The following is a 17,818-nucleotide window of genomic DNA, read 5'->3' as shown; positions in this document are numbered from 1 at the left end:
GTGGATCTGCTTCTGTGTCTACTCCCTCTACTTACAAAGACACAAGTCACATTGGATTAGGCTCCATTTCAATCCAGTGTGAACTCATCTTAACTTGATTGATAATATCTGCAAAGACCCTGTATCCAAATAAAGTCACATGCACAGGTATTGGATGTTAAGATTTGAGCATATCTTTTGGTTGGGGATGCAGTTCTGCCCACAATAAATACCTACAATTGTGACATTTATTTTTTTTTTTAATTTTTTTTTCAACGTTTATTTATTTTTGGGACAGAGAGAGACAGGGCATGAACGGGGGAGGGGCAGAGAGAGAGGGAAACACAGAATCGGAAATAGGCTCCAAGATCTGAGCCATCAGCCCAGAGCCCGACACGGGGCTCGAACTCCCAGACCACGAGATCGTGACCTGGCTGAAGTCGGACACTTAACCGACTGCGCCACCCAGGCGCCCCTACAACTGTGACATTTAAATGAGATACTGCCCATATCATTTTCAGTAAATAATAGGCATTCAATAAAGTTAGAGAATATTATGATTGATAATATTATAGTTGGCTCTGAGAACTCAAATAAGTGATTCAGTCTCTCTGAGTCAGTTTCTTACCCTATAAAAATGGAGATAATTATGCTTATCTAAAAGAGCTGTTGAGAGAATTGAATGCTATAATTCATTACTGAGCCTGGTAACTAACGTGAAAGATATTCAGTATTAACTGCCCTCTTTCTCAAAGACAAAGCATTGATAAAATGTGTAGGAGTTATCTGTCGGGAGTCCGTGTTAATCTCTGCAGCATATTCCAAGGAAAAGATCCAAGTAGTAGGGTAATGCTAGCTGCTGGAACTAATAAACACCCATATTACTGTAGCTTACCCAGTATTATATTTCATGCTCAAGCAATAGCAGAAGCCAATATTCCTGTGCAATGAGTGATTTTCTTTCCCTTTGTAATTTGGTGACAAAGTTTCCTAAATTTGAGGCTCCACCATTCCACTGGATTTAAGGACTCGAGGCCTCGGAAACATCTGTGCTTACCAAATGGAAGGGAAAAGAGAGAGCAGGAAAAGATAACACCTGCTTCTTGGAAGCTTCAGCCAAGAAGTGCTATTCATCAGACACATACACATACCTAGATTCAAATAGGATTGGGAATGTCATTTGGGGCTAAACAGACATGTTCTAGCAGCAGCAACTCTATTCTATGGCAGGAAGAACAACAAATTTTGGTGCACAGCAGCTGTCTACCATAAGCCTTTCTCTCATGTATTTTCCATATTGCCATCTCCATTCCCTTTCTCTCTCTCTCTCTCTCTCTGAACTACAGACATGCCCGCTCTTTGGCATACTTACTATGTATGTATTCCAGTCACCATGCTAAGCCCCAGAAATACTGGCTATGCCCTTTTTCTTTTTCCCACATTCAGTTATTCTCAGTATATTCTCTCTCTTTTTATACTCTCTTGGCAAATGAATCCACTTTCCAGAACTTCAACCATTGCCTATCCAGGATGAAATGTTGAGCTCCACCCCCCTTGGGGGTTCTATCCTAGACTTTCTATCTTCCAGGCATCTTCTCCTATTGGCACCTGGAACGTCTACCTCCAGGTATCCTAGCTAAACTCTGTATCTCCCTTTCCCATCTCTAAGTCTGTTTCTTAGTTATCTGTGCTTTTGAAAAGCATTTGTGAAAGGTTTACTTACAAACCAGTGTGCTACGTGCTCCTTTTCCTTAAATCAGATCCATTTAAAAATAAAGATAAAGAAATGGAGAGAAGAGTGCATGTGTGAATTTTCCACAAGAAAGAGAGAGGAGGCAAGGGAGCAAACAGGCCAGAGGTATACCAGAGAGCATCTGGTATCAGCAATAAGGTGATACCACGAGCTCCCCAGATCGGCCTGGCACAGAAGTGGGGTGTCAAAACCAAAGGCCGTGTCCAGCTGGCCATTGGTGTGAGAGTTAAGAGTTTATGGCTCTGAAAGAACCTGTAATTTTTTAATAGACATGTGTTTCCAGTAATTTATGAATATTATGAATGCTTAAGATATTATCTAAACTATTTCTCATATTGAGTCACAAAATTGGAGCAGCAGATATTTTTTGTACTAGCATATATATTACATACAAAACAAAACACTAATCGTAACATTTAACTGAGCCTACATGACTGATTTTTACAAAATTGGACTGTCATCCGACTCAGCCAGATATACCTGCAAACATATACATGCACACACAGGCACAAATTGTAAGATGTCTACTTTAACCTAAGCCTTAGAAAATTCTTTGATTATGAACAGCTGCAGTGTTTCTACTACCTAAGTCCTATATTTTATTTGTTTAAAAAGCTTCCGATGTGACAGACTTTATTGTGTGAATCTTTTGCATCTTTTAATTTAAATATTTGGGTGATCATCAGTGGGGCTGCCTGTTTTAAGGAAAATTACTCAGATTTTGCTGGACTTGTTAAATCATCCCCTGAAAAGCCAGGGGAATTTAAATCTCTCCTGACGCTATCTTATCTCTCTGATTCATTTTGTTACTACTTTTTCCGATAGATAAAAATACAGCTAGCCTATTAGTTAACTGCAAGTCCCAAGTAAAGGATAAATAACAGATGAGCAGTTTCTACCAACACCTCAGCATGGCGTTTAACAGCTGCCAAAAGTACTGTATAATCTTTTGGAAAGCTTAATCGTTCCCTATTGCACTTTTCAAAAGAGAAGAGTAGTTATTAATCCTGGTATTCGCACACAATTCTCGCAGTAGATCTTCATTGAATAAATAGTGCTATTTTGTATAAAGATTTTGGTTTTATATAACACTGAACTGTTACAGGTTAAACAAATAGCAATGTGCAAGCAAGAAGAAAAACTGAATTTGGTAAAGAAAACCATATTTTAGTCTGTGTTAAACTGTACATTTAATTGGTGGTTTCAGGAAAGAGAAAATAGAAGTGTCTTTCTGGAGACCATGGAGTTCCCCTTTTTATATAGTGAGAGGTTTTTTCCCTTTTTCTTTCACTCTTAAAAGAGAATCCTTATAATAGTTCAATTAATCATGTTTTATGTTTCTCAAGTATGTTATTTCTCAAATGTGTGGGAGAAGTTGGCTCTCTTAAGGAAACGTACTAGATTGTGTAGCAGCCTTTGTCTGTTCAATCACTGGCACCTTAGAATCCTATTCACAGTTTTAAAACAAATATTTGCCTGCCTACTATGTCATTTCCAACATAATGGCTCTAAAGCACTTTCATGATTAGTATTAACTTACTTGTGACTTATGATTTATATATTTATCCTATTTCCAAAGAAGTATGAAGTGACATTATATTATTTTATTTTTCTTTTTGGGGGGGTGGGGAGAGAGAGAAGGGCAGAGAGAGAAGGAGAGAGAGAGAGAGCGCAAAGCTGACACAGGGCTCCAACTCACAAACTGTGATATCACCACCTAATCCAAAATAAAGAGCCAGAAGCTTAACCAAGCAAACTTCCCAGGTGCCCCTGTACTGAAATTTTAAACTTACAGTTTTCTGCAAGGAGGCAAATGGAGATTGTAATTAATGAAAGAACTCTTACTGTCATGTTTTTTTCGATTATTTTATTTTATTTTATTATTTTATTTTTTATTTTTTAAAATTTACATCCAAATTAGCTAGCAAATAGTGCAACAATGATTTCAGGAGTAGATTCCTTTGTGCCCCTTACCCATTTAGCCCATTCCCCCCTCCCACAACCACTCCAGTAACCCTCAGTTTGTTCTCCATATTTATGAGTCTCTTCTGTTTTGTTCCCCTCCTTGTTTTTATATTATTTTTGTTTCCCTTCCCTTATGTTCATCTGTTTTGTCTCTTAAAGTCCTCATATGAGTGAAGTCATATGATATTTGTCTTTCTCTGAATGACTAATTTCACTTAGCATAATACCCTCCAGTTCCATCCACGTAGTTGCAAATGACAAGATTTCATTCTTTTTGATTGCTGAATAATACTCCATTGTATATCTATACCATATCTTCTTTATCCATTCATCCATCGATGGACATTTGGGCTCTTTCCATACTTTGGCTATTGTTGATAGTGCTGCCATAAACATGGGGGTGCATGTGTCCCTTTGAAACAGCACACCTGTATCCTATGGATAAATGCCTAGTAGTGCAATTGCTGGGTCATAGGGTAGTTCTAATTTTAGTTTTTTAAGGAATCTCTATACTGTTTTCCACTGTGGCTGCACCAGCTTGCATTCCCATGATGTTTGATTGTCATGTTTTTTAAACAAAAAAGAAATTAAACCATTTGATTTCTCAATATAGATTATTTCCTAGAAATGGATTATGATAGGATTATATGCCAATGTTTACCAAAATGACATTAACTAACATAAACATTGTGTTTAGTGGCAGCATTAAGGAGGAAAAATGCAAAAGCATACATATGCCAATCCAGAATGAAAGCTTGAAGTTTGAATACGAATTGTTAATAAAGTAAAAGTATTTCAAGACAAGGTCTGACCTAATGGGTCTCTGAGATGTGGCTGTATTTTTTAATCTAACTTAATGAACAAAGTAGCCAAGTGTACTCACAGGAATGAGCATCTGCAGACTTAGCATGTTCAACTGTCTTCTTGTAACATGATTTGTCTGAGCCACCAATTTGACGGGACTTTAAAGGCAAACATTTGAAGGCTGGCAAAGTTGGCATTGTGTGTAGTCTGTGTGGATGGATGGAGGCCGACATAATATGAATGAGATGTGCAGAGAGCACATTAAACATTCTGTTGTAAAAACAGCAATCCAAGCTTACCCAGCAAGGAACCAACTCATTTCTGATAAGAGTGAGCCCTTGTGATTTGTGCAGACCCAGTTCTTTTTTTTCCATTAGGAAACTACATCCTCAAATTATCTTAGGCTTTTCTGGCTGAACTTCCAAAATTCCTTTTTTTATTATTGTGGAAAAAATGTGGACTATTATGAAAATAAAAGGAATACTATATGCCCACCCCCCAATTTCAGTAATAGTCAACATATGGCTAACGTTGCTACATATAACCAGACTTTCTCTCTGCCTTCCATTCCACCTCTCTGGATTATAATCACCCCCACTTTCTGAAGCTTTGCTTTCTTCAGTTTCAGTTACCCATGGTCAGCCATAATTTGGAAGCAGATGACCCTCCGTCTGATCGTCTGATTATCACAAAAGACCAATGGTAGCCTAATGTTATGTCACAATACCTATACATACATCTCACTTCATCTAATCACATAGACATGTTATTACTTCCTTACAAGAAGGTCAGTGAACTACAATAAGATATTTTGAGAAAGAGAGAGACCACATTCACATAACTTTTATTACAGCATGTCATTACAATTGTTCTATTTTATTGTTTGTTACTGTTGTTGATCTCTTACTGTGCCCAATTTTAAGTTAAACTTTATCATAAGAGTGTATGTATAGGGAAAAACATTATATGTGTGTGTGTGTGTGTGTGTATATATATATATATATATATATATATATATATATATATATATTGAGTTCAGTACCATCTGTAGTTTCAGGCATCCACCCTGGGTCTTGGAATGTATGCCCCACAGTTATTCCATATATTAAAGCAAACTCCCAAATGCACTTTATCCATAAAGTATTTCACTATGTACCCCTAAAAAGTAAATTCTATTAAAAAATAACCACAATATCATCACACCTAAAAACAATTGTCAATAATTCCTGTGACAGTTTGTTTCCAAAATGGCCATAATTTATTCCTTCCTTCTGCATCTATGCTATTCTTCTATCAAAAGGTAAAGGCTACTCCTCCATATTCTTGAATCTAGGCTGGCCTGTGACTGCTTTGGTTAATAGAATATGGCAAAAATGGTGCTGTACTATACCTAGACCTTGACTTTAAGAGGGCTGGATGTTTCTATTCCTGTCTTGGGCGAACTGAATCTCCACATTGACATATTACTACCCTGCTGCAGAGACCATAGGGAAAAGTGCCATGAAAAGGGACTATATGAAGAAATTATATATAATTTTTATAAAAACTGTATCTATGTATATGTATATGTATATGTATATGTATATGTATATGTATATGTATATACACACATATGCATAATATATATACACACACACACACACAGAGCCTTTATATTATATATTTCTCTATATAACTCTATATATACACACAGTTTCTATAAAAACTGTATATATAAAAAAATCTCTCTATATCTAGATAAGTAAATATAGATATATGTCTTTAGATTATATTTATCTATATCTATATTTATCTAGAAAAAAAGAGCCACCCAGCTGTTCCAGCATCTGTCATGAGGCCAGCCTTACAACTATCCCCACCAAGGTACTAGAAATATCAGTTAAGACTTTCTGGATTCTCTACACAAGCTCAACCACACCTAAACATCATTGAGTGACCCCAGTTGACACTGTTATGGAGCAGAAGAATGGCCCAACTGAGCCCAGCCTAAATTTCTTATCCATAGAGAGCCACTCTATAAGCCACTATGTTTTGGTTTAGTGTGTTCCAGTGAATAGATAACTAAACATTTCCTTAATATTATCAATGTATAGTCAATGTTGAACTTTCTCCAATTGGTCCATAAATGTTTTTGTTATACTTGATTTGTCTGAATCAAGATATAAATAAGTAAGCCTAGAATTCTAAACAATAATGAAATTACTTTATGTAAATACTTCCCATTTTATCAGCTACTTTTATAGAAATTACCTAATGTGATATGGTAGCTCTGTATAGAGAGGTGATTTGAGCAAAGATTCTATCTCCATTAAACAGATGAAAACATAAGACAAAACAAAAAAGCCTAGATCCAGAGAGATTAAATTACTTACAAGAAAAAAATGTATCTGGAATTTAAACCCAGATCTTCACATTTAAAGTCCATCAACTAATGAATGGATAAAGATTATATATTTATTTATATATATATATATATATATATATATATATGTGTGTGTGTGTGTGTGTGTGTGTGTGTGTGTGTAGATACATATATATATCATATATATATATACACAAAAATATATATGAGAATCCCGAATTATATATATATATATATATATATATATATATATATATCCACAATGGAATAGTACTCTGCCATGAAAAGAATGAAATCTTGTCATTTGCAACAACATGGATGGAGCTAGAGTGTATTATGCTAAGCAGAATAAGTCAGTTAAAGACAAATACCATATGGTTTCACTTATATGTGAAATTTAAGAAGTAGAACAGATGAACATAAGGGTGGGGGGGAAAAAGGAATGCAAACCATAAGAGACTCTTAATCTTAACTATAGAGTACAAACTGAGGGTTGATGAAAGGGAGGTGGGTGGGGAATGGGCTAAAAGGGTGATAGGGATTAAGGAGGGCACTTGTGTTGAGCCCTGGGGTTATATGTAAGTGATGAATCACTAAATTCTGCTCCTGAAACAAATATTACACTGTAGATTAACTAACTAGAATTTAAATAAAATTTGAAAATAAAATAAGTAAAGTCTAGAACTCTTTGCCATATTCCATAAATGGGTTAGCCTTCATAGATTTATATTACTGTGATAGGCTATAATAAAACTCATTGAAACCACAAAGAAACAAATGTTTCCTTACTCCTCATCCTTATCTGAAGATGCATTTATTTCTCAAAAGTGTCCTTTTCTCAATCTCTGCCACCTTTCCTTAATACAGGCTTTCCTGATCTCTCTGCATTTATCTTTCTTCCATACCAAAGTCCTAATTTATCTCCAAGCCTCTAATCCTGCCCCCTCTGGTTTCTCCCGCTTTCCATTGCCAGATGCATTTATCTAAAACTAAATTTGGTCACCTTGCCTTCTCTGTATGGTAACCTTTAACAATTCTTAAACCAATATTCACAGAAAAGAATATTCTCAAACAGCCATAAGTTCCTCCAGAAAATCTTAAAAATTTGTGTATGTTGGTGAAAGCTCAAAACGACAAAATAATCTGACTCAGTAAGATAATCACTTAATAACAGAGTGCTACCTGACTTCAGTGCCTATGACCACATTTGGATTTATAATGAGACCTCATGGTGCTAAAATATGCTCTATAAATAAAAGTTTTGAAGTGATTGGCTAGTAGAATTCATGAGAGAATTGAATGATTATATAACACAGGCATACCCATGCAGAAATCAAAAGAACTTGTACCATATAATTTGGTACCATACCAATTACTGCAAATGCATTGTCAAAACACATTCCATTGCTATATTTAACAAATTTCAATGGTTAGCTATCAATAGGTATATTGAAATATAACAAATGGATTAACTTTTTGAAGCCAGTTCCAAAAATCATTTGAGTAGATAATCACTAAATTTTAAATTTAATAATGCCCCAAAGCAAAACTGAACTTCAAGTAAACAAAGACTTTTATACAGTATGAAGGAACATGATTTAAATGGGCTTTTGAAGCCCAGTAGGAGAAAAAGGCAAAAGATTTATACGATTTGAAGAGAAACCAGAATATGAAGCCCAGGAGGAGAAAAATTTGAATTAAGAGTTAGATCAGATTACCCTAAAATAACAGTAAAAACTTTGAAGTGTTATTTTGTTTATTTATTTATTTATTTTGAGAGGCGGGGAAGAGCAGAGAGAGAGAGAGAGATACACAGAGAGAGAGAAAGAGAATCCCAAACAGGCCTTTTGCTGTCATGTGGAGCACAACGTGGGGCTCAATCTCACAACCATGAGATTATGACCTGAGCCGAAATCAAGCATTGGACACTTGACTGAGCCACCTAGGACTCCAATCTTTGAAGTATTTTGACAACATACCTGATATAAAGGCATTGAGGTTAAGAATAGAGAAAAATATTTAGCCCATTAGATCAAACTCCACACAGTAGCCAAAAGTCAACAGTTTTTGACTTACAGATGTGTCAAATACTCAATTAGTGATGATAGTTTGAATTCATTGCCTTGCAAATATTTTGTAATTCATCTATTGTCATTTTTTGTCATTATATTAGTATTCTAGGGCTGCCATAGCAAAATAAAATGGATTTCTTAAAACAACAGAAGTTAATGTCTCACAATTCTGGGGGCTCGAAGTTCAAAATCAAGATGTTGACAAGGTTGGTTCCTCCTGGAGGCTCTGGGAGAGAATATGTTCCAGGCTTTTCTTCCAGGTCCTAGTGGCTACCACCATTCCTTGTGTTTCTTGGCTTGCAGCTATATCTTCCCCCATTGTCACATGGCATCATCCCTCTGTTTCTTTGTGTCTCTGCCCCAAAATTTCCCTCTTTTTATAAGGATAACAGTTATCGCATCAAGGCCCACCCCAATCCAAGACGACTTCATCTTCCCTTGATTACATCTACAAGGACCCTCTTTTCAACTAAGGTCATATTCACAGGTACTGGAGGTTAGGACTTCAACATACCTTTCTGGGATTCACAGTTCAACCCACAACAGTCATATTAAGAGATATAAACATAAGGAGTTTTAACTTCATTTTACTTTTGCATGTATTTCCTTCACACTATAAATAAAAATAATAGCCGTTACCATTGAGATCCTGTAATAAGTATCTTTCCCTTAAAAGGAGTCTACTTTATTCACGTGTGAGAAACTGACCTATAGGAGAAAGCTAGATATCCCTATCACATTAGCTCTTCCACAGCCTGTCACTGTCTCTTGGCACTGCCATCCCCACCACAGCTTCCCTTGCCTTTTATCCATCAGCAGCATAAGGCAGCTTGTAATTCCTCAACACACAACAGATTATTCCATGCTTCCCTACCTTTGTTCATTCTGTTTCCTCTACCTGTACTATTCTTCCCTTGCCAGTATCCTCCTTCCCCAGCTGCATTCTTTTCTTCTTCCCACTTGAAGTCTTAGTTCAAGTGACATCCTTCCCTCAAAGTCCTCTTTAGAGGCCCCTTTCATCAGCACCACCACCAACCCCAGAAATGAACCAAGTGGACCTCAGCAGGGCTCCCATTTTCCTGCATGTCTTTTTCTCCCAGTGGACCGTAAACTCTGCAGTGTCTAGGACAGTATCTTCCCAAGGTTTCAGTCTCCAGCTCTTAGCACAGTGGTTATCTAACTGTTAAAAGAATGCTTGCATGTGTGGGATGGAAAGGGCTCCATCCACAGTTTTCACTTCTCAAGGGATGCTCCATTGTGCTGAATGCATTCTAACTTAGACCTCTGCTAAAACAAGTATTCAAACTGCCCTCTGTGGGAGGTTGGTATCAGGGGCATGTCACTTAAGCAGGAAACAAACTTAGACAAATATCCCTTTCTTTAAAAATGACTTTTTGGGCATTCTCTTTGAATAACTATATACCCTTTTTTAATGAGAGATATTTGTGAATTTAGGGATTTGGTAAGATCTCCACAGTTCAAAAATTTTAGCCAAGACTTGTCAGAGTGCATAAAAGAATCTACTGAGAGAGGGAACTGGAAAGATATAATAGGTCCATGTTTTAGATGACTTTGAGAGGCAAAATAAGGGTTTGGGTTTTACTTCTTATGCTCCGAATCTTCCCTGCTTTTTTTGTTTTGCTTTGTTTTGTTTTGTTTTTAGAAAAGGACATTATATAATGACATCTTAAGAGCTGATCCATTCTTTCTGGACCAAAATGTTATAGGCTTGTTTTCTGTACTGACCGTTACAGGATTAGAGTCCTATCAGTTTGCACTCATCAACTGACAGATTTTCCAAACATATTCCTCTTTAGAGTTAGAGATCGAGATTGAAATCTTGGACTCTGAAGATTTTTAGTCTTCCAGAAACAATGAAATCACTTTTTTCCTAGATTTCTTTTTTTTACCAATAATTAATTCCTGTCCTTTCTCATAATAGCTTAAAATAAAGCCCTATTTCCTGTTCAGATTTACTCTGGACTGAAAAAATGGTTAAGTTCATTATTAGTATTGATTTGTTATTATTATTATTATTTATTTTTTTAAACTGAATTAAATCAGTTTAGCTCTTATCTTCAAACATCTTTGCCTATTTTAACTGAACTCTTCTGGTATACTTAAAAATCATGTTGTACCTCACTTGTGGTTGTTACTATACTTCTCAAGTTTTTTTTTTTTTTTAATAAGAATGGTAACTCATTATATGTGGAGAAAAAAGGTGTGGGATGTGACAATGAAAATAAGATTTAAGAATGAAATTTGCCTAAGATATTGTTATAGTCAAGTTAAAACCTACAGGGATAGAATTATCAAGAACGCAAAAATAATACTCTCTAACCAATAGGAGATTGCCTGAGGTTCATACTGCAAAGATGAGCATATATTAGCTGTATTTACAAGAATCTAGCCTAAGAAAATTTATTTAGTGAAATTAACTCTGAAATAGGGCCATTGTGTATAGGTGGAATATTCATAATACAAGATTATAACTCACTGCTCCCTTAAAACATGTCTTTATGTGCCATTTATGGAGTCATCAAATTTTTTTTATTTTTTGTAAACCCATATATTTAGACTAATTACATTTTCTAGGTAGCTAGGTAACCTTTTTGTTTTGAGCTTTGTTCTTGAAACTTAGTCTAAAATTACCAACTCATGGGGGCACCTGGGTAACTCCATTGGTTAAGTGTCTGACTTCAGCTCAGGTCATGATCTTGCAGTCTGTGAGTTTAAGCCCCATATCAGGCTCTATGCTGACAGCTCAGAGCCTGGAGCCTGCTTTGGATTCTGTCTGTCTCTCTCTTTCTCTCTCTCTCTCTCTCTCTCTCTGCCCCTCCCCCACTCACACTCTATCCCTCTCTCTCTCTCAAAAATAAAACATTTAAAAAGTTAAAAAAATTACCAACTCATGAAATTTTCTACTGGGTTATGATTCAAATTGAGCACTCATTTTTTCAGATCAATCAAGACTCTAAAAGATGAGCTATTTTATTTTACCCAGTGTCTTGTTATGTAGAACAAATCTCAGGGTTTACGTACCCCTTGGTGATAATAATCTTGCAACATTTCCAGATCGATATTCTGAACATCTCTTTGCACCATTGTCTTTTCGTGATTCTCTACATGTGATGGAGGAGTTTGGGTGAAAGTACATTTCTCCCAGGTTATAAAATATTCTCTCAACCTTTTAGGAAAAAGACTCCTTTGTGTTTATTTTAATCTTTTGTGTTTTCCTCACCGCCCCCCCCCCAAGGTTAAAAACAGATTGCAGGTGGAAAAATTGTAATTAAAGATTTCAGTGAGTTGAGTTTAATTTATCAGGGTTTAATTATAAATTAAATATATGTAAATTAAATATGAATCTGGATCCAAGTAGGCTGTTTCTATTCATTACAGACAATCCTTTCTAAGGCTTGAAAACTGAATTACTTGTGTATCAGTCTGATTTTATGATTTTCTAAAAACGGGTATGTGTTTTTATTTCTGAGTAGTAGTATGTTTCAAAGGAACCCGTAACCATTCCTTGCTATCAGAGTGACAATATCCATTACTTTTCAGTGCAAATCATGTTTAGCAAGAATTACCAATGGAGTTTTCTGGGGTCAAATATGCCACATAGTGGGGGGGGCGGTATTTGGGTTCGTTTCAATGTACGTGTTTTTCTTACTTACACACTTCACAATTACATGCATTCTTCCTAATCGATTTTGACGTATAATTACCTTCATATTTTTATAGGTTAAGAGGTTACATAATGACATTTTTATATACTGTGTAATGTTCTCTTCTGTGTTCAGGTTCTCTCTTTAGGAGCAGATGTCCTGCCAGAATATAAACTCCAGACACCACGTATCAACAAGTTTACAATACTGCACTACAGCCCCTTCAAGGCAGTCTGGGACTGGCTTATTCTGCTGTTGGTCATATATACTGCTATATTCACGCCCTACTCTGCAGCCTTTCTCCTCAATGACAGAGAAGAACAGAAAAGACGAGAATGCGGCTACTCTTGTAGCCCTTTGAATGTGGTGGACTTGATTGTGGATATTATGTTCATCATAGATATTCTAATAAACTTCAGAACCACATATGTAAATCAGAATGAAGAAGTGGTAAGTGACCCGGCCAAAATAGCAATACATTACTTCAAAGGCTGGTTCCTGATCGACATGGTGGCAGCAATTCCTTTTGACTTGCTGATTTTTGGATCTGGTTCTGATGAGGTAAGAGCTGCTTAAGACTCTTATTTTCTGAAAAATCACAATTACCAAAGTGCATCTATCTTGACTGCCAAAAAACCACAAGTGGTTGCTTTACAAACGTCCTATATCTCAGAGATGAAATTCACTTCATTGGAAATGCTATAAAATGAAATGGAACAATTTTGCCAGTGCAAACAATTCACAGTTCTCTCTTTTTCTACTAAGAGATACTAAAGACTATTTATCTTTTAACCAAGAAAACAGACTGTAGGAAAAGTGTTTCATAACACATAACACATTTCCAGAATGTAAAGTCTCTACATGTTAACTTCATTGGTATAAAGTCTCTTTCTTTCTTAACTCATAATTGCAGTTTGAGACAGCCAGAGCTTAGTTTATGTTCAAATTATGTAGAAGAGGCATCTCCTGAAATGTCGTGTTCAAAACTCTTTCTCTTAAATAATATCTATGTTGGAAAATACTTCTGTGTCCCCAATATCTTATAAAGTTGGAAACTTCAAGGAAATCTGACAAGTACATGTACAGTGTGCATTTTCTGGAGAGAGTCCATATTTTTAATCAGATTCTCAAAAGGTTCTTTGATCCAAAAGAAGTTCTCCTAATGTCCCCTCCACTTAATTGCCACTGATTTTTATTGTAAATAAGTTTCCTGGGTTCTGTCATGGAAGGATTTACAGAAGATGTGAAAGTAATTCTAAGGGAATGGCTTGGGAAAGATAACCTCAATGTGGGGGCTCATGAGTGGTTCAGTCAGTTAAGTGTCAGACTCTAGATTTCAGCTCAGGGCATGATCTTTCAGTTTGTGAGTTCGAGCCCCTCATCAGGTCTCATGCTGGCATTTTGGAGCCTGCTTGAGATTCTCTCTCTCTCTCTCTCTCTCTCTCTCATCTCCCTCCCTCCCTCCCTTCCTGCCCCTCCCAGGTCATTCTCTCTCTCTCTTTCTCTCAAAGTAAATAAATAAACAAACTTAAAAGAAGATAACCTCAGTGTGTTGAATTTTTAAAATTCAGGGTAAACCGCATCTTTTCTTTTTTTTTTTTTAAGAGGAGATCAAATATCAAAAATGCCTCCTGCAGATGTTTGCTCCCTGACCGATTAAGGAATCCTCCTCTGCCAAGAGGAACAATTGCTTTAGAAGTAAATTCTGTCCTACAGACCCTGCCTGTCAAACTCTGAGCAGTTAAGAGCAGGGCAATGGAGCAATATATCCTTCCTGGTTCTACACACCTCACACAAAGCCTCAAGCCTGACTCTCCTCCTCTGTAAGGATGATATTATGCCCCCTTACATTGTTTTATTTATTTATTTTTAATTTGAGGATCTAGGGAGATAATGCATGTGAAACTCTTAGAAATATACTCAAAAAAAGTTAGCTGCTCTTAAACCAGTTGAATTTTTCATGTCAGATACTCCTAACTTTGGTTGTTAAGTAAGAGGGAAGCAAGTGAAATACTTCTTTATAGATATTTATCTTTATGAGTTTCTTACAATGGGTGAGCCATGTACTTAAACCAAATATGTTCTTATTGGTAAACAATAGAATAAAGTCTCACTCTTCCAAACTTTAAAATATGTACACCAACAGCAAATGAAATTTCAACTTGGTGAAATAGAAGAATGGATGAACAAATAAATAAGTAAATAGGATTGTTAAGAGTAGTTGCTTTACTGATGAGATTTAATCCATAATAATCAAACCAGTGAGTATTTGGATATGCTGATTATGACCATGAAGGTAGAATTTCTAGGATGCAGCATTTGACTTGGTTAATCCCATTACTATATCACTTGAAAATAATAAAGTTAACCTATGCAATTTAGATAATCACTATTTTAAGCAAGAGTTTAAGAGAGCTGAAACAGGAGAAAATGTATGTGATTCACATTAGTAGAGGATGAAATAGTCTCTGGAAAAAAATCGTCTCCGGACCACATTTCCCATATATCATCAAGGAAAAAGTGACGTTTGCCTAAAGAAAGCAATGCCAGTTCTCCACTCCTGTGTACTGTCATGGCTTCCCCCATGTTCCCAAAGCTGCCTCTCATTTTTTTAAGATGTGATCTGATAGGTGAAGAGCTCTGACTTTGGACTTAGACAGACCTGGGTTTGGTTTTCGTCTGTGCCACTTACTTGCTATATTTTGGCAAGATACTTAGTTTATTAAGATTTCATTTATTTTTCTGTAAAATGGTGAAAGGTAGGCTCTTGTGATTTTTTAAAAATAAAGCAGCAAAGCAGCATATGAGGCGCCTAGGTGGCTCAGTCCATTAAGTGTCTGACTTTGGCTCAGGTCATGATATCACTGTTAATGGGGTTGAGCCCCACATCAGGCTCTGTACTGACAGCTCAGAGCCTGGAGCCTGCTTTGAATTCTATGTCTCCCTCTCTCTCTGGCCTTTCCCCACTCATACTGTCTCTCTCTGTCTCTCAAAAGAAAATGAATAAATGTTAAAAAGTTTTTTAATAAAAAACACAAAAACAGCATATATGAATAGACTAACCCAGTACTAGGTACATAATATGTGCTTGCCAAAGGTTACTCCTCCTCTTCCCATCCCTTTGGATTAAAGTCTGTGTTTCTTAATGAAGTCTTCCTTACATTTTACTTACACATTACCACAGTAATTTGCAAATACTTTAGTAAGGCATTTATTCAACAAATATTTATTATCTATGATCATATAATAGTATTAGATTAGCTAGTTGCATGTAGGAAACATGAAGAAATGGGAGACAGAAAGAAAATATTTTGAGGACAGTTACTGGATTGCAAAGCACAGGAACATGAGGCATATTGTGAGGAAAGTATGTGGGCATCAAAGGTAGCAAGTACAGGGATGGGTCTGGAAGGGGATTAAGGGTATCAGCTATTGGGCTGAGTCAGCTATGAGAGGTAATAATAATACCTGTGATGGATTGGACTACTTCGTACATTTCTCAAGAGTAATAAAGAAGATACTTCTTTTATATACAAACTATAGTATATAATTGTAATGAAACTCTCAATCAGGCTTTTCAGTACATAATGATATTTCAGAATAATACTTTTCCAAAAGTGTATAATGTCATGTAATAATAGTATTAAAAGTATACAGCATGCATTTTGTTTCTTGCAAAGAAGAAGAAGAAGAAGAAGAAGAAGAAGAAGAAGAAGAAAAAGAAAAATGCTTCCAGAGAAAATAGCTCTTATATTCAAAGGAACTATTTTTGGACATTTCATCATATGAGTATAGAATAAAAAAGACTTTTGGGGATTTTTAACCCCAAATTAAGTGACAAATCCTAAAATCATTAGGCTAGAGGTCACTCTGATGAGAATTATCCAGTGCAATGTTTTTCAAACTGGAGTATCACTGAGGTGCCTGAGAGAGTTGGACTGAGTTCAGAGGCCCTCAAGAGTTGACATCAAGACAGACTGATAAGACTCAGAGCTATCCACCTCCACTAAAAAGGATTGGCTTGATTTTATCTGCTTTACCAGTTAGAATTTCATGTAGTTTTTTTTTTTTTGACAAATTTGAATGAGAATTGACTTAATTCATTTTGCCATTCCCAGAAAGTGTTATGGTAGCCTCCACTCAGGTGGATTCATTCATTCTATAAGCATTTATTAAGAACAAACTATGTGCCAACAGGCTAGATCCTGTATTTACACAAACAAAACAAAACAAAACAAAACAGTAAGACAAGATCCCATTGTCTGGGAGCTTGCAGTCTAGAAGAAGTCTAGGAGAGCAGTGGATAAGCAGCTGGAGTACTATCTGATAAATGCTTTCATAATGTTAGGTACAGGAGGACATATGAGCATGGAAGGAAGGGTTCCTGATTGCCAGTAGAAGTTTTTCAGGTAGAGAGTTTAGGAAAGCCAAGCCAGTTACAGAGGAAGCCCACTAGAAGCATGGAGCTATAAAGCGTCGGTTCCCAGTCTTATCAGAACCAATATAAGAAATATTTTATAATGCCCCCTTTTACTATTGTTAAATAGGAGTCATAGATAGTATAGCCTTCTTATACATATAATTTCACAAATATAAAATATAATGTCCACCCTTAATATAAAGAAGAAATAAATGTTCATAAAATACCTAGTTGAATATGTAAATGTTTCAGATAGGTCTACATTAAATGATATAATGGAGTTAGCAGATGCTTGTACATAGTTATAATGAGGAAGTTCATATTTGAGCAATAAATTATACATTAAACTGAACATTATTGGTTTATTTTATATTTTCATCTTAACATAAGGGTTGAATATATATGTATGTGCTTATATAGGTTTTTATGTGTATACATACATATATGCAGGTAGATACATATATACATGCATATATTAACATACCTAGAAATCTCAGGACTGTGAGATAGACTCATAGTGCTCATAGACTGGCAGAGCATGTATATGTGCATGTATATGCACAGTACACACGTACTACAAGACCCGATATCATTGAAGATGTAATTTCCTGAAATAGCAAACACCTGTTAATGAAGGTCCAAACTGGACTAGTTCATTATCTCTCAGTTTACATGGCAGCTAAATTCCTGGATATTTTCACGAAAGTTAAAATGTGCAAAAGTGAATATCTGTTATATTAAAATCCAGTGACGCTTAGTAAATAAATTTCGTTTTTGCCCATACAAATGACTGTGATA

At 35.9% G+C, this 17,818-nt stretch overlaps 1 protein-coding gene across 7 annotated transcripts in view; it reads left to right on the top strand.

Annotated features, from left to right (window-relative positions):
* KCNH7 (potassium voltage-gated channel subfamily H member 7) overlaps window positions 1-17,818 on the top strand; it is a 480,526-nt gene that overhangs the window by 396,143 nt on the left and 66,565 nt on the right. For all 7 annotated transcript variants that reach the window (XM_086718759.1, XM_086718756.1, XM_086718758.1 and 4 more), the window contains one exon: window positions 12,736-13,161. In XM_086718759.1, coding sequence (XP_086574885.1) covers window positions 12,736-13,161 — 426 coding nt within the window. The remainder of the gene's footprint in view (window positions 1-12,735; window positions 13,162-17,818) is intronic.

Source organism: Puma concolor, chromosome C1, assembly GCF_028749965.1.
Source record: "Puma concolor isolate L17-30 chromosome C1, mPumCon1.1.hap2, whole genome shotgun sequence".
NCBI lineage: Eukaryota > Metazoa > Chordata > Mammalia > Carnivora > Felidae > Puma > Puma concolor.
This window is presented reverse-complemented; position numbering and strand designations above follow the sequence as displayed.